This window comes from Gopherus evgoodei, chromosome 20 (assembly GCF_007399415.2).
Source record: "Gopherus evgoodei ecotype Sinaloan lineage chromosome 20, rGopEvg1_v1.p, whole genome shotgun sequence".
NCBI lineage: Eukaryota > Metazoa > Chordata > Testudines > Testudinidae > Gopherus > Gopherus evgoodei.
This window is the reverse complement of record NC_044341.1, coordinates 7,298,674-7,322,195: the sequence shown is the minus strand read 5'-3', so window position 1 is coordinate 7,322,195 and position 23,522 is coordinate 7,298,674. Positions and strand designations below refer to the sequence as shown.

The window sequence follows — 23,522 nt, the reverse complement described above, 5'->3', positions numbered from 1 at the left end:
GCCATAGCACTCCCCACAGCCTTAATCCGATTCAAGATCTGTGCTCTACAAGATAATCCAGGGACTCCCGCACCTCACCGTTTCTAAGCATAGGTCCCTATAACCCCCTACCTGCTCTTGATCACGGTGTTTGCCACCGTCTCTGTGCCTCTCCAGTTGTGGCCGCCAAGCCACATTCAACCATCCTCCTCACTTGGAGCGACTCTCTATGAAGATCATGAAAATAAGATACTGTTTAGAACATCTGTGATGACAACAGAACAGCTGAACTAGTTGTGACTAAATGAGGGTATGAAAAGTTTCCTCAGCTGAGCACAGGATCTGCACATCCCATCATCTGTTTTCTATATTGCTTGTGTCAGGGTTTTGTAATCCCCACTCCTCCTTACGGTGTGGGCTATTATTCCCTTTCAACTACTGCAGTTGGCAGTCACTACTGCAATTCCTAACACACCCTGGTAGGGGGCGCTGGAGTATTATATACAGTACTTGCTTCGCCTCACCCTATTTCTCCAGCAAGTTGTCACTGGTGCATTGCTAACACGAGTCAGCCCCAAAGCTGTAATTTCATTCCTTATTAAAATCCTGGTCCCTGGGCCAGGCCATTTCTCTTGATTGGGCAGCTGCTCAACACAGGGGTGGAAAAGTCAGGCAAGGTTCCTGTTAATTTGTATTGCATTGACTAATGGACCTGTTCTAGCACTAGCTGGATTTTGTAGCAGACAGTGATGTGCTGGGTGGATGCTGCAATCTCCATATTGCCCCATCCGAAGTTACACCACCAAAATTTTACTTGAACCTTCCAGAAGTTCATGTCCACCAGTCCTTGCTCTGCAGCTCCCTCCACTCACTAGGAGGGAAAGCAAGTCCATTCTCTGTGACACTAGTAAGCCACCTTTGGCTCATAGCAAAACTCAGCCAGGAGAGCATTTGGCTAGCCCCACTCCAACCTCCGTTTGCTAAGCAGCCTCCTGTATTTACAAAATGCAATGAACAGTAGTCATCTGGCTGGCTGAAGAGGGGATGATGAAGTTTAGAGGGACTGTGTGTATGGCTGTGTTAGAACTTGGCACCGCTAGCAGGGAAGCACCATCACAAAGCAGGACAGGAAGTTGCAGTCGTTGTCACTGCTTTGTCATACAGCAGGCAAATTGTCCTGTATCTGATTCTGATTCCGATTCCTCCGCAGCACATTGGAGTCATTTGTCTCCAAATGGCTCCTCCTGTCTAGTGCAGCCCTATCCTTCACTCTGGAAAGCGTAGATCAGGAGTAACCTCCATGGACAGAGTAGAGTTCATTAGGGTACGGTGAAGAGTGTGCTGGCTCAGAAATCTCATCTAGAATTAGGCCAAAGTAGCAATTGCAGAAGTCAGACAGTGGCCCCTAGAGGGCAGACAATACACACCAACCTTGCCCCCAGACACCATGCTACCTAGATTCCTCAGTGACATTAGATGAAGTGACCCGTGGAGGAAGAATAAGGCCTCCCTGCCATAACCCAGTTTCAAACCAGGAACATTTGTAACAGTAGTCACACCTGTTTGTATAGAAGGCTGCAGCAACTGCAGCAATTCCACCAGCAGCTCCAACAGGAGCAGAGAAACAAGTGAAAAGAGTCACTGAGCACAGGGATTTTACTTTAAATCAGACAAGGAAGAAATGGATGCAAGTCGAATTACAACAGAAATCTTTATTAAAACAATTCTTTAGTAGTATTTTTGCAGAGACACAGTATACGTGCACACATACATATGTACACTCAGACACCTCTCAGAGCGCTGGAACCAATAAATTAAAAATGAGGGTGGGGGATTTTTTTTTTTTTAAATCATATAAGAAATGGCATTTTTCCCCTCAGGGTCAGACCAGGGAAGCTGGCCAGAGAATCAAACAGAAGCCAACAAAGGACACAACCACTCACAAAGAATGTAGTGACTGCAAGCGTGCTTCTCTGGAGGAGGCAACTTCATACTCTGGCTTCAATGCACTCCAGTTTAGAGACTATTTCCTCTGGCCTGTGCCCTTCTTCTTGGGCACATTGGCTCAGATGGGCACTTGGGCTCTCAGCACCTCTGGCTTTTGGGGTCTGTGGGCAGGCTACAGTCTGAGGGTGGGGGGAATCACACTCATCCGAGGTAATGTCTGGCACGTCATCTGACTGGCTGTCGGAGCTCTCTAAGTCACTCCGTATGCTCTCAGGCTGTGCCAGGGTGATATCCCATGTTTTGCTGGCAATGCAGTCCTTCTGCTCACAGCTTTGGTGTTTGCATGTCTGCTCCTCCTCGTTTTCTGCCACCTGGGTGTGGACGTGGAGAGAGTCCTCTGTGCTGCTGCCACTAACTAGTTGGAAGTGACTAGGTTTGGCCTCTATGTCCACTTGGATCTCCATGTTATTACACTCTCTGCAGAAACAAGCACCTTTGGTTAGTTACCAGCTACAGCAGAAGTCTCGGGTTATTAATATTAGCATGTAACCTTGAGCACTTTTTCAACAGCAAGCTTCATGACTGAGGCAAGTATGGGAGTGCCAGTCACCACACCATGCTGACACAACAGGCAATACTACAATAATTTACACTCATAAGATTATTCTCCTTTTGTAATTAGGGAAACCAAGGCAGATTCTGTGGCACAGGCAGGAACAAGACTAACCCAAGGAAATGTTCCCTTCTAGCTAGTGAGACCTTGCTAGAGGAAACATGTTGCAACTTCAGTAAAGAGGTGACACACCAACGATTCCAGACACGAGAGGACTGCTTAGCAAGGAAGTGCTATGACCAGCTGGTTTGGCAGGTTACTGTATGACAATACATAACCCTAAAGGTATTCAGTCTCTGGAACCCATGCATGTTTAATGGGTTTACCCATGTATGCACCCCACTGTTTCCAATTACCAATCTTTAATCATGCCCTATAGTGGAAGGAGCTACTGACACTACCTGGAGAGGTGGTGCAGTTATGAACACCATGTGGATGGTCAATCATTCCACCCAGAGTTCCAACAGAGACAAGTACAGACAACCACAGGTGGTGCTTTGCTAGAAAAAGGGATTATTTGCTGAGTTTGCAGGACAGAACTAAAGTGAGTGAGCTGTCCCAGGGACCTCAACACAGGCTCTGCTAGTGGTGGCGAATGATACTGAACTACAAACATAGCTGGAAAGGAAGGTGAAGGGAGAATGCTTCTTGAGCTAACCAAGGAAAAGAAAGCTTGCTGGAGTCTGAATATATCTTCAGTCATTAAGATCAAAGTTCCAACCTGTACATTCTCCACAGCCCTCAAACCCCACCACTACCACACCCCATATTACCCACACTCTTGTGCATTGGCAGTTTAGGTACCTGTCCTGTGGGTTGTATGAACTGATGATGGAGCCAGCCATAGCCCGAGTGCTGGCGTTGTCACTAACTGCTCCGAGACTGACAGAATCCTTGGGGAAAATCTCCTTCTGTACATCTGCTTGCACTTCCAGCCTGGGATGAGGTGGGAAACATCCAGAGTCACCAACACAGCCAAAGGCCACAGAACAGCCTAGCTCATTTCTTAGAACTACAGGAACAATAGTTGTTTAGCACATGGGAGCGGGAGCACAGGTGGCCTTCTGTGCTAATCCAGGTCTGCACCAAGAAGTTTAAAATCAGGTGAACCTTTTAAGTTAGCCTCATTTGTGGATCTGCCCTTTCCTCAGTCTGTTTTCCGTATCAAAGTTAGATTGTGTTTATACCCATGACTCATGGAGTTCCTGTGCAAGGCGGATTTCCAGATCCAGTACACAGCTATGATTATATTCTGGGCTATAATTTCGATGCATGTCTCCAATTACATGGCCAGAATGACTCAGAGGCAGGTTCAGAGGAAAACTGTGGCGTAACCTTATAACCCAAGTCCTGATCACTAAGTGCTATTAGGGAATAACAAACAGTTGAAGCACTAGGCTAGGTCAGCAAGATGTTTGCAAGAGCCTTATATGGCAAACTAGTATACCTCTGATATGCTTCCATCTCTGCTGCTCCTCAAATCAACCTCAAACCCTATCTCCTGCCATCAAGGAGCTAGAAAGGTTGGGGGAGAAAGATGACCAAAACAGATTGTGCTGTGCCTGCTATTTACTTGGTGTTCTTGCAACAGGGACGAGGTTGGGGAACAGCTGAAGCATAGTTTATTGGACCTCATTCTACCATAGGTCAAGAGGTTTAAAAAGTGATACTGAGTTTAGATCCCAAGTATCAGTCGTGCCACCCACTAATCAAAACAGATCCCTGGTGAGCTAACAAGCCCCACCATTCCTCACAACAGACTAGACCTTGTGACCCCTCAGCCCCTTTTCTGCCATGATCTGAGTCAGTTCAGTTACCTGCTGTACTTTCCCTTTCCACCAGAGAGGACTCCACCGCTCAGGGTACCACCAGAAAGGGCAGCAAAGCTGGCTGTCTCACTGTAGTTGCCTTGCATGACACTGAGCCCATCCGTGGGGCTGCCACTGGTGCTCAACACACTAGTTAGTCCCTCGATGCTGCTCTCACCAATACTGGGGTTCTTCAGAGCTCGCCAAGCATCTGCCACTGAGACAGGCAAAGAAGATGCATTGAACATTAAACAGTGTAAAGGAAGTGCCACCAGCGTCCTGTTAGGGGTTAAGGCAGGGATGGGCAAACTACGACCAGCGGGCCAGATCCAGAACACCAGCCATTTTAAGCCAACCCTCAAGCTCCCTCTGGGGGGCGGGGTCTGGGGCTTGCCCCACGGGCTCCAGCTGGGGAGCAGAGTCGGGGGCTGCTCCACGTGGCTCCTGGAAGCAGTGGCATGGCCCCATTCCGGTGCTCCAGCTAGGGAGCAGGGTCAGGGACTGCTCCATGTGGCTCTCAGAAGCAGCAGCCTAGCCCCCTTCCAGCTCCTACACACCTGGGGCAGCCAGAGGGCTCCACTCTGCCCCTACCCCAAGCACCGCCCACGCAGCTCCCACTGGCAGGGAACCGCAGCCAATGGGAGCTCCAGGGGCAGTGCCTGCAGACAGGGCAGCATGCAGAGCCACCTGGCTGTGCCTCCACATAGGAGCCGGAGGTGGAGACATGCCGCTACTTCTGGGAGCTGCTTGAGGTCAGCACTGCCCGGAGCCTGCACCCCTGAGCCTCCCCACATGCCACAACCCCATGTTCCAGCCCTGATCCCCCCTCCAGACCTCTCTACCCCAGCCTGGAGCACCCTTCTGCACCCCAAACCCCTCATCCCCACCCCAAATCCTGCACTCCCAGCTGGAGCCCTCACCCACTCCCGCACCCCACACCCTGAACTCCTCATTTCTGGCCCCACCCCAGAGCCCACACCGCTCAATCCGAACCCTCCACACACACACACCAACCTCAATTTTGTGAGCATTCATGGCCCGCCATACAATTTCTATTCCCAGATGTAGCCCTCGGGCCAAAAAGTCTGCCCACCCCTGGGTTTAGGTTATACATCAGAGAGCAACACTTCCAAAAACAATTTCAGATTCATTGCCCAACAGGAAAAAGGGCTGGGGATCTCCCAGGAAAAGGAACTTAGCACAAAGCTTCCCACACAAGCTTTGTGTTAAGAGTGCAGGGTGTACACAGAAGGGTTGACCTTGAAACAGTGGTATGGAAGTGAAAGCTAGAAATCCTGATATGCTGAAAAGGGCTGCTTATCCATCCCAATTAATCCCAAGGGACAGTCCCATAGAGAGGCCTTGCTTGTTTCCTCCTAGTCCTTCAGACTACAGACAGACAGATAGTGAAAAGTTATTCATCACCTGTAATGGGTCCATCATCTTCGTCAAACTCTATTTTCACTCCCTTCCCATTGGCTGTGCTGACTCCACAGCCACCTCCTCGGCAGAGAGAAATTGGCACAACACCATAGACATAGGCCAGCATGATGGGGACTCCAATACCTGCAACAGAGGACACAGTGGGTCAAGAGGAATATCAGATGACAATGGGACTGAGGCATGCCAGATAGGCAGCATGAACTCTCTGGAGGCAGGGACCCCTGTGTTTGTTCTGTGTTTTCAGTGCCTAGCACAATAGGGTCGTGGTCCATGACAGGGTTCCTGGGTGTTACCCTCATAAAAATAACGGCTGTGACCATCACACTACAAGACAAGGGAACTCGCTTCCAGCACAGAGTTACATTATAACCCCTAGGAATCCTGCAGTGGAACAATACCAGTCTTGGAGTCAACTTGTTCTTTGGTGCTGTTCCATGAGGGTTGCAGCGGCAGCTTGCCAGCATATCAAACTTGATAAAAACCAGTTTCTTTGGCAGAACTGTGGGTACTAACACTACAGAGAGCATTCTACACAGTGCTCAGTCTTGAGCCACAGATACCAGGACCTGAAGCCTCTGCACACCGCATGTTAGGTAAGTGGGGAAGCCACTAACAGATATATTGTAGGAGTTTGTGGGCTGCCCTTTGGTTACTCCTGCCCAATATCTGTCAGAATAGTAGAGGAGCGATAAACGAGGAGCAGAACTATGAATAATGACTGATCATGACGAAAACTGGCCTTGTTTACTTACCAACACTGACAGCAGCAATAACTGGGGATGCAATGACAGATAAGGTGACCCCACCAGTGATGGCCAAGTTCCTCCTGTGCTTAGAGGTTTTCTTTCCCTCATAACGGTTGTGGATCTGGGGAGAGCAGGAAACACCAGGTGAGAAAATGGACAGCCTGGCCACTGAGCATCCACTAGCATGAGAAACTAACAGGCTCATGACCATACAACTTTGCCATACATGCCAATCACATGACCCTTAAAATCACCCATAATAGCCACTGATGGAGGATAGGTCCATCAATGGCCATTAGCGCAACCTCATGCTCCGGATTTTCCTATGCCCCTGACTTCCAGAGGCTGGGACTGGACAATGGGATGGATCCCTACAAAAATTGCCGTTCTGTTCATTCCCTTTGAAGCATCTGGCATTGGGCACTGATGAAGACAGGATACTGGACTAGATGGGCCATTGGTTTCACCCAGTATGGCGATTCTTATGTACCTCCATCCCACCCACAGGCCTCCTCAATCAGATGTAGTCAGTGCGCCTGTTCAAGGGTAAGGATAAATAGAAGATACAATGCTGCAATAGAACCATCTCCCTCTTCACCTCATGTCTGTCCACCAACAGAGGCAGGCAAAGGGACTGGAAGACTCAGGGAACGAGAAGCCTCGGACCTCTAGTCACTGGTACAAATCCAGGACAGACTGGTAGACAGTCATTACCATCAGAACTGCTTGATAACTTGTGTGAAGTGAGGGATCAGGGTTCAGTTATTATTGGACAAGCCCAAGGCACAAGAGCCACCACAGAGGCCAAGAATTAGATACACGGTTCCCCTCTCTATGGGGATGCGCTGGGTTCAAGGTGGAGGCATACTGGCAGAGCAATGTGAATCTTGCACTGTCAGTGCCCATGAGACACATGCTCGTGTGACAGAGAACTTCAGTCTCCCGGGCTGTCAAGCCAACATACTTTCCACACTCACTAGGTATAAAACCCAAGAAATAGTGATCTCCAGTTGACCTAAGCCAGCTGGGTTTCCAGCAGCTGTATGGAAAGATCCCACACTCACCATCAGCCTAAAGTCCTTGAAAAACACCTAGGATTCCCAAGAGAGAATGTTTCAATCTGCTCATTCCATTAGTTCTGATCTCCAGCCCACCATGCTTACCTTTCTCCCAACGTATACTGGGATGCCAATGACCATGGCAGGAATGGCAATGCCAGCAATGAGGGAAATGCCTACAGGGGCACCAATCAATGTACCCAGCTGCCAGAGAATTTTCTTCTTGCGACTCCATGGCTTCTTGCCCCAGAATGTGCAGCCAGAGGGACTGTAGGGGAAATAAGTTGTCTTTTCAATAGCCACATAAAAATATGACTCGTAGGAACTGAGTGGATACTGTGCAAGAAAGGCTCCTTCTTCCCAGATCAAGCTGACCCTCAAGAAAGGATGACCCCACACTGTAAAGGGGACTACACTGAACATTCATCCCATTAAGAGCTTCCCCACACTGTTCCATCAGTGAGGGCCAACCATAGTTAGGAAAGACCACTGTGCATTGCTGTTGTGAGGAAACTCAGAGCTTCACCCTATTCCAGGTGATCAGGAATGTGTTGGGGGGGGTACATTTGTAAGGAGCTGGAGAAATTAAAATACATTAAACACAAAAATATAAACAAGCATACTCTTAACAGGAGGCCCAGAGGATTCTGCTTCCCACCTCACCTGAGGTAATGCAGATCTGAAATCTCCTTCATACACAGCCAGCAGAATTCACAGCCACACACTGCGCAAGTCATGTGATTACAGCTCCCATCATTCATCTTGATTATGTAAGCACTGCAACGTGGACACGGCTTGATGTCATCGGCTTTGGGAGGAAGGAAGGGAAGGGATCAAGTCAGATTCTGTACACCTTAGCCATCTTGAGGAATTTATTGGGGTTCTTTTATTTGGGGAGGGTGGGCTCAAGATGACAATGCATGTCAAATTCTGTCCATCTAGGCTAACAGATCATTATTCTCCTTAATCAAAGAGATAAAGCAAAGGTGTCTGGTTCTGATTACATCCCTGGCCACGTCCACAATACAGAGTAAAATCGAAATTAATAAAATCAATTTTATAAAACAGGTTTTATAAAATCGATTTTACGCGTCCACACTAGGGCACATTACTTCGGTGGTGTGCGTCCATGGTCCCAGGCTACCATCGATTTCCGGAGTGGTGCACTCTGGGTAGCTCAGTAAAAGAATGGGACCAATAACTTCGATTTCCGTCCACACTAACCCTAAATCGATATAGTAATATCGATTTTAGGGTTACTCCTCTCATTGAGCAGGAGTACAGAAATTGATTTTAAGACCCCTTAAAATCGATTTTAAGTGCCTTGTAGTGTGGACGGGTACAGCGTTAAATTGATTTAACGCTGTTTAAATCGTTTAATGCTGTAGTGTGGACCAGGCCCCTCAGTGCTACAGGATAAAGGTGGGGAACCACCTCTACACTTGCACTTAATTCCACTAAAACAAGTTAGCGTTGTTTGTCTGGCCAGCATACACCAGGTAGACCAGCATTTTAAAGAGTGTTTTCCACATCATAAAAAGAGGCTGTTATGAAAGATTTTTGCCTGCCCCATGCTAGCCAGCCAAGAGCATCAACCATTTTTAAACTGCATCACTAACACGACTTAAGGGCCAAGGGTGTTCTGTATATTCTTCTATCTGGAGGACAAGACAGCAGTGAAATTGTGACTCCACACTTTTGAAAGGCATACTCTTCTTTGTGGGTGTAAACTGTATCTGTGATTACAGATGAAAATCTTACTGTATTGGGGGGTAAGTATCTAATCTGTGCTTGCAGCTGGGTACTTAGTCATTTAAAGGGATTGGCATCCACCAGTTACTGCACAACAAGGAGATGGACAGATGCTTCTTTATAGCCATTTACAAAATAAGTCATTTTAAAATGTCATCTGTGAGCATAGTTATGCAATGGTTAATCATACAGTTCATTGTGCTGATAGCAATCTTTAAAGCCCTGAACAGTCTGGGACTCAGCTGCTCTGAGATAAACTTATACTAGACAGAGGGCACCTCTCTCTCTGGAGTTGATCTCCCCAGGGCTGATGGCTAAGTTCTGTTAAGGGCCTCACTTCCACAAATCCCCTTTGGCAGCAAGTAGTCATCAGAGGTTGATTACTGCTTGTTGGTTTGTGCTGGGACTTTTGTCTTGCAGTGGTTGCAATGTTTATGGTGTCCATTATCAGGGATCTGTACATTTCAGGCATATTTTAGTTTGGAATAACAGCTGAACCACATTTAAAACAACCTTTACAGCCTTACATAGAAGCCAGCTATTGTGCAAATGGAACAATGTGTTTATAATGAGTAGCATGCCTGTAGAAGATACATGTTTTGTCTGAGGGAGAAGGAACCTATTAACTGATCTTATAGTTCACTTTCTGAATCACTGATACCTTTTTAAAGGCACTATTTAATCAGAATATTTGCTGATCTAGAGTGCAGCTCTTTACCAGCAAAATGTGGTTTGGCATCTCTCTCCTATAAACAACAGTATTACTAATACTTATCAGAGCAGGGAGCTAAATTCCCTATTCTGGGTTAAGTATTAGTATTGCTAAAGCTCACAACAGCAGACAAAATGGAGCCCACATTTTGAGAGAATAAAATTTCCCTTTTTTTCCTGTTTGGGATTGAGATCAGCAAGAGCTTTAAGAACATCTAAAAGATCAAAGCAGACCAAAAGGTAGCTGCTTATTGTGGGTAATGGGTCATGAGGTACAACATGCAGAATAAGGTGCCCATATGCAATTAGGCCCTGCAATTGTGAATCTCAAATTTTAATTCCATTAGTAGTTTGTGTAACTAGCCTATTAGGCCAGACATTTTTACTCCAATACTGGTGAGGGAGGGAAGCTGTGTTGAGTATCAGGGCTGACCAGATCCAGTGTTGCTGGTGTCCTTCATCTGTGCCAAGTGGTTGTACTCCCTGCCAGGGGTTAATACCCTCATTTTGATTGCAGGAGGTACTACAAAACAGGTGGATCTCTTTCCTGGCTTCACAGACGTAATTAATACTAGCTAATGAGAAGCTTGTTAATTCATACCCGGTCCAGATTCCTGTCCATAACTGAGGCCTGAGGCGTGCTTCGTCCGTACCCGCAGTGTCTGAGCCCTTTGCTGACGGGCCATATCGCAGGTCTGGTTTGGATGCCATATCTGTTTGCAGTGATAGCAGAACTCAGTCTGGCAGCCTTCCCTCTCACAAGTCAGCTTGGGGCAGCTGGCACAGCCATAGGCAATAACAGCGTAACTGAGGAGGACAAAGATACCAGAATTAGTAAAGCCAGAAAGTTATCTTAGGAACGCAGGAATCGATATACCGGAATACTTCAGTGGCCCATTCAGATTTGCTGCTGAATAGCCACAGCCATCCAACCTCAGAGGCAGTTGAATTTTAGATGGATCCCTAGCAAGTTCCCTCCTATGCATTCACAATACAGCCTACATACACCTACTTTAACAACAAATCCTTTATCAACCTGATAAGGGTGCTGCAGACTTAGCTGTAAAGGACTCAGAGGAAGGTAACGTTATCTACCTATTAGACAGGGATATATTATAGCTAAAGTGGATGTCTGAGACACCACCCTAATTCAACTGACCAGTTGAGCAATTCTACCATGGATACACATATGGATTGAGATATGCAAAAGGAACAGTTCTCCTTGACCTTAGCTGATGCAGCTTTACGCCCTGAAGCCTAAGATCAGTTATCCATGTCATTTTAAACCCTAGCTAGGATCCGATTAGAGATGCTATTCTTTCACAGCTGTTTCTTCACTTTAACATTTAAAACAGATGTTTCAGTAGCCTGCAGCAGTGAGTAATGGATGGTTACTTTTATACAGTGGAGATTAATGCAGTTTTGTACTATGGGTAGCGCCCTACCAAATTCACGGCCAAGAAAAATGCGTCACGGTCAGTGAAATCTGGTCTTGTGTGCGCTTTTACCCTATACGATACAGATTTCACGGGGGGGGGGGGGGGGGGGAAGACCAGGGTTTCTCAAAATGGGAGTCCTGATCCAAAAGGGAGTTGTGGGGGGGTGTTGCAAGGTTATTTTAGGGAGGTTGTGTATTGCCACCTTCATGTTTGCACTGCCTTCAGAGCTGGGTGGCAGCTGTTGGCACCCAGTAAGGGTGGCAATACCATACCAGGCCACCCTGTCACCCTTACTTCTGTGCTGCCTTCAGAGCTGGACAGCTGAAGAGTGGCTGCTGACTGAGGGCCCAGCTCTGCACACAGCAGCGCAGGAATAAAGGTGGCAATACCATACCATGCCATACTTACTTCTGTTCTGCTGCTGGAGGCAGCTGGGCTCCTGGCAATACAATAAGCTTGTGACACCCTCCCCCTACAACTCCTTTTTGGGTCAGGACCCCCACAATTACAACACTCACATTTCAGATTTAAATAGCTGAAATCATGAAATTTACTATTTTTAAATTCCTATGACTGTGAAATTGGCCAAAATGAACCGTGACTTTGGTAGGGCCCTAACTATGGGACAGGTAAATCATAATGCTTGACTGGGGTTCACTAACTATCAAGTCCTCTTGCTTGTCTCCTTTCCAAATTAAGCTTTACTATTTCTCCCGATATGGAAGCTTGCTCTTTCTGTACAAGCTCTCTTTAAATTCTTGGTTTCTCCAATTCCGATGATCTTTTCTAATATGGGTTTTGAGGTTGGGTGACCAACATTAAGCTACATGAGGCAAGGATGCCATTTATACAATAGCATATCTAATGTTCCTCTCTGTACCTGTTGACAGCCTTCTCCTGACCACTAGTGCCCACTGAATAGATCTCTCTTTATAGATTCCAGTGCCAGAAGGGACCAATGTGATCTTCTAGTGTGACCTCCTGTATAACCAAAGGCCATACTTAACTTCCCAGAAAAAGTCCTAGAGTGTTCTTTAGAAAGATATCCAGTCTTTATTTAAAAATTGCCAGTGATAGAGAATCCACCATGACCTTTGGTAAATTGTTCCAATGGTTAATTAACCTAATTGTTAAAAGTTTCCTCCTCATTTCTATTCTAAGTTTGTCCAGCTTCAACTTCTTTACCTGCCCTCCAAGTCTACAAGTTCTGTTGCTTCAGTGGATACAGCCAGTTCAGACCCTGCTACCTACGACTAACTCAGCTTGCTCCTTCCAATGCACATTACCTTCCATTTGTTTATACTGGTATTCATTTGCTAGTTATATTAATAGCTTCATTTAGTCAAGTCCAGAGAGAAGTGTGAGGAGCTGCACATGGACCTAATGAAACTAAATTGTACCTTCGTTTTATCATGTTATAAAAACTTGATTGGCTCTTTAAAAAATGGACAAAAGGACTTAAGAGCTGCAGCTAATTCAGGAAGGGAGCTCTGGGTGATCTCTAGAGGAAGAAGTCTTTATGCGGAAGTCCTCCACTTATATCCTCCCAATTTAGCAGGAATTACAACTGAAAGGGTGCTTTGGCTTTCTGAGGCTTTTCTCATAGGTCAGTCTTAAATTAACCAGTTACAGAAAGAACTAGAAGACTGAGAAGAAGAGGGGAGCATGGGGGGAGATCACCATGTGTTTGAGCTGGTAATGGGGAGATTTAGCTGGCACGTTTACAAGGAAGCTCACGTGGATGAGCTCCAAATGCAGTACACAGAACATTGCTCTAAGGGCTTGTCTACATCAGAAAGTTGCAGCGCTGGTGAGGGAGTTACAGCGCTGCAACTTTGAGAGTGTCCACATCTGCAGGGCATCACCAGCGCTGCAACTCCCTCTTTGCAGCGCTGGCCGTACTCCCGTTTTGTCTCGGGTGTAGAGGATCCAGCGCTGGTGATCCAGCGCTGGTAATGCAATGTAGACACTCACCAGCGCTTTTCTTGACCTCCGTGGAAGGAGGAAGCCTCTGGTAATCAAGCTGGTTTCCTTTCCCGGTTTGCCCTCTCGGTCCCGGAGCCAGCCAGCAAACCGCAGGGAAGGAGACCTGCTTGCTCGGGGTTCCGGGACCGAGAGAGCAAACCGGGAACGCCGCGGTTTGCTCTCTCGGTCCCGGAGCCAGCCAGCAAACCGCGGGGAAGGAGACCTGCTTGCTCGGGGTTCCGGGACCGAGAGAGCAAACCGGGAACGCCGCGGTTTGCTCTCTCGGTCCCGGAGCCAGCCAGCAAACCGCGGGGAAGGAGACCTGCTTGCTCGGGGTTCCGGGACCGAGAGAGCAAACCGGGAAAGGAAACCAGCTTCGCCGCGGTTTGCTCTCTCGGTCCCGGAACCCCGAGCAAGCAGGTCTCCTTCCCCGCGGTTTGCTGGCTGGCTCCGGGACCGAGAGAGCAAACCGGGAAAGGAAACCAGCTTCGCCGCGGTTTGCTCTCTCGGTCCCGGAACCCCGAGCAAGCAGGTCTCCTTCCCCGCGGTTTGCTGGCTGGCTCCGGGACCGAGAGAGCAAACCGCGGCGTTCCCGGTTTGCTCTCTCGGTCCCGGAACCCCGAGCAAGCAGGTCTCCTTCCCTGCGGTTTGCTGGCTGGCTCCGGGACCGAGAGAGCAAACCGCGGCGAAGCTGGTTTCCTTTCCCGGAGCCAGCCAGCAAACCGCGGGGAAGGAGACCTGCTTGCTCGGGGTTCCGGGACCGAGAGAGCAAACCGGGAAAGGAAACCAGCTTCGCCGCGGTTTGCTCTCTCGGTCCCGGAACCCCGAGCAAGCAGGTCTCCTTCCCCGCGGTTTGCTGGCTGGCTCCGGGACCGAGAGAGCAAACCGCGGCGTTCCCGGTTTGCTCTCTCGGTCCCGGAACCCCGAGCAAGCAGGTCTCCTTCCCTGCGGTTTGCTGGCTGGCTCCGGGACCGAGAGAGCAAACCGCGGCGAAGCTGGTTTCCTTTCCCGGTTTGCTCTCGCGTTCCCGGAGCCAGCCAGCAAACCGCGGGGAAGGAGACCTGCTTGCTCGGGGTTCCGGGACCGAGAGAGCAAACCGGGAAAGGAAACCAGCTTCGCCGCGGTTTGCTCTCTCGGTCCCGGAACCCCGAGCAAGCAGGTCTCCTTCCCCGCGGTTTGCTGGCTGGCTCCGGGACCGAGAGAGCAAACCGCGGCGTTCCCGGTTTGCTCTCTCGGTCCCGGAACCCCGAGCAAGCAGGTCTCCTTCCCCGCGGTTTGCTGGCTGGCTCCGGGACCGAGAGAGCAAACCGCGGCGTTCCCGGTTTGCTCTCTCGGTCCCGGAACTCCGAGCAAGCAGGTCTCCTTCCCTGCGGTTTGCTGGCTGGCTCCGGGACCGAGAGAGCAAACCGCGGCGAAGCTGGTTTCCTTTCCCGGTTTGCTCTCTCGGTCCCGGAACCCCCCTTGAAGCCGCCCAACAGCGCTGCAGTGTGGCCACATCTAACACCACTTGCAGCGCTGGTTGCTGTAAGTGTGGCCACTCTGCAGCGCTGGCCCTATACAGCTGTACTAATACAGCTGTAACAACCAGCGCTGCAAAATTTTAGATGTAGACATGGCCTAAGGAAACTGACTTGTGACACTGACAGAAGTCTTTGGGATTTATTCTGTTTTCTGCAGTATGTGTTAGAAGTGGAGGTATTCTCTCACACCGTTGGTTTATTTTTGGAGCCTGTGGAATTCAAGTTGCATTGCAACTTCTGAAGCAGCAGTGTGAGAATTGCTGAATGTGTCATACCACAATGATTCATATCCTGTGGGAGTTTGAGCAACTTGACCCTGCCTGGGTGCTGCCTAACTGTTAAAGACAAACAATGCCTCCCTGCTGACAATCAGGAACTGAAAGACACGACTGTAGGGCCTCCATGTGCAAATAGCAACTGTATTTCTGGCATTCAAGACCAATACTAGATGAGAGAGAGGATGCAAGCAATCTAGGAACGATTAACTCAAGCTACATTTGATTACTGAACATTTTGTCAGAGGGATCTTACTCACACATCCTTACCTCCTACCAGTAGGCTACAGCGAACTCCTTAGCAGGGAGACACATTCAAGGGTAGGACATTAACGGCTTTTAAAGAAAACACTGATGCCAGCTGTTATAGCCATTTTGGGGCCTGACAACTATATTACCAGGAAGGCCAGGATACCTCAACGTGCTACATTAATGCTTACATGTACCGAACTGACCCTGCAGTAGAGAATTCTGAAGCTTTTCTGGCTCTCTCAGACAGTACTGTTTTCTTAACAAAAACACCAAACCCCCAGAACAGTTACTAAGCACTGAATGTTTAGTCCCACGAAGTTCATGGAGTGAACTACATGCTTTTTAGCCTCTTAAAAAATAAAAATCAGGCTGTGAATTCTTATTTTTTTAAGTCCAGCTAAAGAGGCTGATCAAATGCTCTACCCAGCACATGGATGACATCAGGCTACATCGAGCACTGCAGGGTCTGAATGGTTAACATGTGTGCATCCTTCTTCACCTGGCCTTTGAGACATCCCTGCAGTTCAACAATTAGTCACTTCCAGGTATAAGTCTATAAGGTGCCACAGGATTCTTTGCTGCTTTTATAGATAAAGACTAACACAGCTACCCCTCTGATACTTCCAGGTATAAGGACAGCTGTTGGAGTGACAAGGAGTATCCTGACCTTTCCACATCCCAGGTGTGGCTGCAAGCCTCTACCTTAAACCCCAATATTACTATAGAGTGCTGCTTCTAGCCTACTCTCTCTCAGCCACCGAGATGCCTGCCTCCTCCATTTGCTCTGAGGGAGAGCGTGCCTCACCACAATCAAGTTCAGCCTCCTTCACTTAGTTCAGTTGTTTCCCTAAGCCTTTAGTAGAGATACAGTGAGACATACACCAGACAGCAGCACCAGCTGATTGCAATGGGCAGACAAAAATCTGTATTTGTCTGAAGAGCTGATGGTATGCCAAAAGACCAGCATTGCCATGGAAACAGATTCTAATGTCACATCTATATTTTACCTCTCTAGACAGCATCGCTAAGCTTGCTCACTTATGAAGTTGTTTGGCATGGGTGGGATGCAGAGGCGTGCCAGTCAGGATGCTGCATGCCACATGGCTTGTGTTTTGGAACACATCTGTCCAGTAGACTCTTGGCACATTTATTCTCAAAACCACATGCATGGCTGGAGAGAAACAAGAGTCATACGCTCCACACTCCTTACCACATCACACCTCATTCAGGAGAGGGCATGACATTCGTCAGAACTTCTGAGAACAAGTCTGCTCACCAGTCCTTCATACTAGCCATTCCAGCTCAGCCAGTCCACAGGAAAGTGAACCATCTATCCAGGCACTGAAAAATAACTGGTATTCCTGGCTTTACACAAGGACAACTAGACAAGTCTGCCAGGAAGAATGAGTTTAGGGTAAATAATCTCTCTTCCCACCTCGGGACTCATTCTGACAGCCTCTGTTAAAGTGTCACTAACAATGAAGATGGCAGGGATGCTCTGTCTACTGGTAGAGTTTCACAAAGTGACACATCCTCGCTTGTTGGTTTCTAAGAGGAAGGGGAGGGGATATCAACTCTATAGTTTATTTTGAAACCTTTTGTAAGCTGCCTATGTACAAACTGTTAGCTCACTGGGCAAGGGCAGCCAGATGACATCAACTGTTTGCGCAACAAAGATCAATGTTACATTAGCTTTCAGAAGCCTGCCCTAGCCGCAACTGTATTAGGTATACACTATAAACTACTAGTGAAAAAGTAATGTCCTTAGGGGCCATGCCGGGAACATCTTCTCATGGCCAGGCAGTCTCAATTGGCTTTGGTGTGTTTACATTTTAAATCAAATACGCTGATAAACATCACATCAGTAAAAAAGAAAACTCAGCAAGTGGTAACTACATTTTCCCTAGCTGAGTAGCAAGGCAGATTCCAAGGGTATTACTATGTCAGGAATATGATCTGATCTACCTCCTTGATGTGGTCCCCAATGCCTACGAGTCACCCTAAACAGCAATATCAAAAACCTTGATTGTTTTAAGCTAACTTAACCTTGAGCCCCCAAGGAACAAGTTTTAATAGTAAATAAATCCTTGCACAGCACCCATGTAACCTAAGGGTATGTCTACATCTACAATTTTGCAGCGCTGGTTGTTACAGCTGTATTAGTACAGCTGTATAGGGCCAGCGCTGCAGAGTGGCCACACTTACAGCAACCAGCGCTGGAAGTGGTTTTAGATGTGGCCACACTGCAGCGCTGTTGGGCGGCTTCAAGGGGGGTTCGGGGAACGCGAGAGCAAACCGGGGAAGGAGACCAGCTTCCCCGCGGTTTGCTCTCGCGTTCCCCGAACCCCCCTGCAAACCGTAGGGAAGGAGACCTGCTTGCTCGGGGGTTCAGGGAATGCGAAAGCAAACCGGGGAAGGAGACCAGCTTCCCCGCGGTTTGCTCTCGCGTTCCCCGAACCCCCCTGCAAACCGCAGGGAAGGAGACCTGCTTGCACGGGGGTTCGGGGAACGCGAGAGCAAACCGGGGAAGGAGACCTGCTTGATTACCAGAGAGGCTTCCTCAGGTATGCTGGGATACCTGCTTATTCCATGGAGGTCAAGAAAAGCGCTGGTAAGTGTCTACACTTGATTACCAGCGCTGGATCCTCTACACCCGAGACAAAACGGGAGTACGGCCAGTGCTGCAAACAGGGAGTTGCAGCGCTGGTGATGCCCTGCAGATGTGTACATCTCCTAAGTTGCAGCGCTGTAACCCCCTCACCAGCGCTGCAACTTTGTGATGTAGACAAGCCCTGAGACACAGACCTTAAGCAATTTGCCTACAGAGTTTGCAACAAAGCTGTGATTAGATCTTAGGAATCTTGCCACCTTTGCTCTGAGGACAAAACTTCCCATAACATCCCCACTAGCGGGGATTGTATTTTTAAGCCTTCTGCTTGTTTCTGCTGCATTCTTGGATAGATAGATAAAATACAGAATCCCCTCTACCAACAAGCCTGTGCTTATGCTATATCAGAAACCTAGATAAGCCTAGTTTAAAGAAAAAGAAGAGAAAATGAAAGCAACAATATGCAAATTAGAAAGTCACCATGTTTGCATGGACTGAGTTTTCGCCAGAGTTAGACAGTTCCTCATTTAAGCAACTGATGAATGAGTCAATATGATTCAACATTATTCCTCCACCATTGTGCTTCAACACGCTGGTACCAGCTTGGTAAAGATTTCCCTCATTGAGGAAAACCAGAATTTACAGTTCCTCCTGCAGGTGTGGAAAGAATTTCTATAGCTCATCAACTCTATTTTTGCTCTCAGCAGCACACACAGTAGGGGAAACCCCATACTTCCCATTATTTCAGAATAAAGCTTGCTTTTAAATTAGAGAAACAAGGATGTGATCACAGCTAACCCCTAGGAATTCATTCTGAAACATTCTCTGGAAAAGTGGTACTTCATATCTAACTGTTCCATGCTCCCACAACCCATGGTCTCAAATCCCTTGGTCTGTAACATCAGCTTTATAGTGAGAGAGCACTGTCTAATAACCAGTTAGTTATTAGCCTCCTACACAAACTAAAGCCTATCCACCTGAATCCATAAGAAAATGTCTAGGTATCTGCAAGACATGGAAAAGTATGGGCAGGAAGAGGATTCTGGCATGATGGGGGCTCTGATTTAACTTAATACTTAGCAAAAATCTTAAAGTACTTTTTTGAACATTTATTAAGATGCAAACCCCCGCCCCGGGTCAAGTCTAGTTCCCAGCTAGCTAAAGAGAGGTTAAGTGACGTGCCCTAGATCACAGATCAAATCATTGGCTGAGACAGAAAAAAATATTTAAGCCACTAGACCAGAGGTGGCCAACCTGTGGCTCTCCAGAAGTTAATATGAGGCTCTTGGTATAGGCACTGACTCATGGGCTGGAGCTACAGGCACCAACTCTCCAATGTGCAGGGGGGTGTCTCACTGCTCAGACCCTGGCACAGCCACAGGTCCTGCCTCCACTCCACCCCTTCCCTGAGCCTGCCATGCCCTCGCTCCTCCCCTTTTTCCCCAGAGCCTCCTGCACCCCACAAAACAGGTGATTGGGAGATGTGGGAAGGGAGGAGGTGCAGATTGGCAGAGCTGCCGGTGGGTGGGAGGCTCTGGGAGTGTGTGTGTGTGGGGGGGGGAGCTGAAGGGGTCTGCTGACATATTAATATGGTTCTTTGGCAATGTACACTGGTAAATTCTGACTCAAGCTCAGGTTGGCCACCCCTGCACTAGACTATGCTTTTTTCTTTACAAAGGTGTGCTTCTAGAGGCTGAATAGGCTTATAAACAGAAGAAACAGTCCTATGTGTCACTGTAATACTAAACATTAAAAAAAAAACATATATGGAGCTTTTCATCTAAAGACTTACCGTGGGTAGGTAAACAGTACTATCCTTATTTTAAAGACAGAAGCTGAGGCAAAGACAGGGCAAGTGACACTCACTCAAGCTCAAAGTCATAACATGACAGTTTTATAGTCTGACCCCCATACTCCCAATTATTTACAAAGAGAGCTCAATTAGGCATCTTTAGTCTACAATGACTGGCACATCTCCTCTGCTGTGGTCTTACAACTCCCTTGTTTCTTACTGTGTCCTTTAAGAAAAAAACCTACACATTAGCAAATCTGTATGCCCCTTCCTTCCCAAGCAACTTATAATGAATGGCCCTGAAGAAAATGGAAATGTGTTACCACACCACTACCTTTACTAACAGCATTATTAGAAAAAAAAAAAGGGATTTTTCTGGATCAGCTTCACAATTTTTCCTGCAGAAGTCCCAGTTAAAAGCCCCGGGTCCCCTCCCACCTTCCCAAGACAGCAGTCTGGCAGAGCCACACCAAACTCAAGACAATCCTATATCCCCACCGTTCAAAAGGGGCAGTGGGGACTCCCTTCAGCAACGACTGAGAGTAGGGGAACCCGCCTTCCAACAGAGTCAAGGCAACCTCCATTGCCCGTAGCAGGGACAGAGCCTTCCCGTTCAGGATGCCAGGATCACATCCCTCTACAGCTGGACAAGTTCAAAGTTGTCTCTTACAATTCATCCCCCTGCCCTGGGGGCAGATCCCTTGTTTCTCCCCGAGTCAGACTCACTATCCTCATGGTTCTACCAAGGTGTGTGTCTCTCTCTCTCTCTCTCTCTCTCTCTCACACACACACACACACACACACACACACACACCTCTTCCCAAAAAGAGGGTGCCACACACACACACACCAGCTCTTCCCAAAAAGAGGGTGCCAGACCCAGTGTTCCCCAGGCTCTCCCAGGGCAGCCCTGCCCCCCCCAAAAGGCGGTGCCAGACCCAGTGTTCCCCAGGCTCTCCCAGGGCAGCCCCGCCCCCCCAAAAGGAGGTGCCAGACCCAGTGTTCCCCAGGCTCTCCCAGGGCAGCCCCGCCCCCCCAAAAGGAGGTGCCAGACCCAGTGTTCCCCAGGCTCTCCCAGGGCAGCCCCGCCCCCCCCAAAAGGAGGTGCCAGACCCAGTGTTCCCCAGGCTCTCCCAGGGCAGCCCCCCCCCCCAAAAGGAGGTGCCAGACCCAGTGTTCCCCAGGCTCTCCCAGGGCAGCCCCGCCCCCCCAAAAGGAGGTGCCAGACCCAGTGTTCCCCAGGCTCTCCCAGGGCAGCCCCGCCCCCCCCAAAAGGAGGTGCCAGACCCAGGGTTCCCCAGGCAAGACCCCCCCAAAGAAGGGGGTACCAGCCCCACTGTCCCCCGGGCTCGGCCAGCCCCCGCCCCCCTCCCGGAGAAGATCAGACCCAGTGCCCCCTAGGCCAGAGCCCCCCCCGGCCCCGGGACTCACCCGCAGTCGGGGGCCGGGCACCAGCGGCAGTCGGGGTCGGCGGCCAGGCAGCGGCGCAGCATGAACTCCTCGTACTTGGCGACGAGGTGCGGCGAGTCGCAGAGCAGCCGGCGGATGTCGGCGGGGTTGAGGCGCTCGCTGCACTCGGGGCAGCAGATGTTGACGCGGGACTCGGTGATCTCGATGCGCAGGTACTGGCGGAGGCAGGCGCGGCAGGAGCGGTGCGGGCAGGAGAGCAGGCGCGGCGCGTTCTCCGCCGGCTGCCGCACCAGGCACAGCGGGCACTCCAGCTCCTCCGCCTCGGCCTCGGCCTCGGCCGGGGCCTCCTCCTGCTCCGGCGGGGGAGCCGGGGCGGGGGGCGGCGGCGGCGGCTCGGCCTTGGCCCGGCGGCGGCCCCTCACCCCGCCGGAGGCCGAGGCGGCGGCGGCCGAGAAGACGCTCTGGAAGGAGAGGCGGCGGCGGCGGCGGCCGGGCTTGGGGCACTTGGGGGCGGCCGCGTGGATGGAGGAGGAGCGGGGGGACTCGGAGTCCTTCTCGGAGCCCATGGCGGCGCGCGGCTGCCTGCGGAGACAAACGGGTCCCCTCGGCGGACGAACGAGGCGCCTGGCTCCTCTCAGCGGCGACTAACGTACACACCCCGCGTCCACTGCGCAGGCGCAACGGGGCGGGGAGACCCGCCCCACTCCAACGGCAAGGCTCGTCACGTGACGGCGCTCGGCCGCCAAGGCGGCCATTTTGGATATGGGCACATGCCCACTGAAGTGGGCAGGTCTGGAGGGGGAGGGGAAAGAGCAGGAACATGTGCACCGAGGTCGGGGGTCACCTAAACGTCTCTAACTTGGGTGAAATGGCAGGCGGTGGGCCCCACATTTCTGTGGGGGGGGGGCCTGGAAGTGGGGATGTGCAGCTAGGGTGACCAGACAGGGGGTGGGGGTAATAGGAACCTATATAAGAAAAAGACCCCCAAATCATCAGGACTGTCCCTATAAAATCAGGGCATCTGGTCACCCTATCACAACCCAAGCTTTGCCCAGTCTCAAGGCTGGTCTTTTCCTTTGCTAACAGACTCAGCCACCGCAGCTTGCTTACAGCTATGACATCACAATACCATGACATCTCAACATGCCATTGACACATGCGTGCCCATGACACTGATGACAACATGCCAGTGGCACACACTCCCTTTTGACACTGTGGTTCCATGTCTTGGCAGCAGATCTCACCACCGAGTGCCATGATATGCCAACGTGCCATCGACACACAGTGCCCGGCGGCAGCTTGGTGCCATATCACATTCACATGTCAGCACGACACAATGTGCAATGAAACCTCAGCGCCACACCATATCTATGTATCAGTGCCGCACACTGCCTGATGATGTCTCTGCACATCAGCTCAACATAAGTCTTGATGACACCTTGGTACCACAAAACGATAACCGCCGATACCCGGTTGCCACCACATATCACAAAATTGCAGACCAACACTCCAGGGAACAAAAATCCTTCTATTAAGATGGCAGTCTAGCAAGTCAAACACATCACTTCTACAAGAAGGAAGAGGGGGGTGAATGATGTCTGGTAAAATAACCGAGACAGAGTGAGAGTCATGCACCCTGCTTATTACCAGGCTTCTGCATCATCAATCATCATCATAATATTTAATATGGAATAAAACAGCATTTCTATAGCAACTTTAATCTGAGGATCTCAAAGCACCTGACATCTATACACCCATGTGAGAGTTAGAAGGGATAGAAATCTTCTCGTTTTGGGGCATAAAACTATCTGTAGCTGAAAGAGGCCAGGAAGAACCTTCCTCTAAGTGTAGGTCATTGCTTAATTGCTCATTTCAAGCTTCTATACACCTTCCTCTGCAGCACCTGGTACAGGCTGCTATGGGAGGCAGGATACTGGACAAAATGGACTAGTTATGGCAATGACTACGATCTTGAATACATATAAAATTGTACCACTTTAATTATAGCAGCATAGTTAAAGCAGTACAACCCCTAGTGTAGATGCAGTTATGCAGTTATGTTGATATAAAGGTGCCATATACCAGTATAGCTATGCCCATTTGGGAAGGAGGATAAGTTATACTGGTATAAGGCACTTTAAGATAGTACAACTACGTCCCCATTAAATGTTGTACTGATTTAAACTACTTTAGTAGATAAAAAA

The 23,522-nt window shown here is 49.2% G+C and overlaps 1 protein-coding gene across 1 annotated transcript; it reads right to left on the bottom strand.

Annotated features, from left to right (window-relative positions):
- Window positions 1-1,671: 1,671 nt before the first annotated feature.
- RNF19B (ring finger protein 19B) lies at window positions 1,672-21,969 on the bottom strand. Its single transcript, XM_030538891.1, has 9 exons — window positions 21,340-21,969; window positions 10,659-10,864; window positions 8,258-8,402; window positions 7,700-7,862; window positions 6,543-6,657; window positions 5,773-5,913; window positions 4,357-4,564; window positions 3,344-3,475; window positions 1,672-2,403 (listed from the first exon to the last, which is right to left on the bottom strand). Exons 1-9 carry the CDS (start codon window positions 21,882-21,884, stop codon window positions 1,968-1,970), a joined length of 2,091 nt encoding a protein of 696 aa, XP_030394751.1. The 5' UTR covers window positions 21,885-21,969; the 3' UTR covers window positions 1,672-1,967.
- Window positions 21,970-23,522: the final 1,553 nt, after the last annotated feature.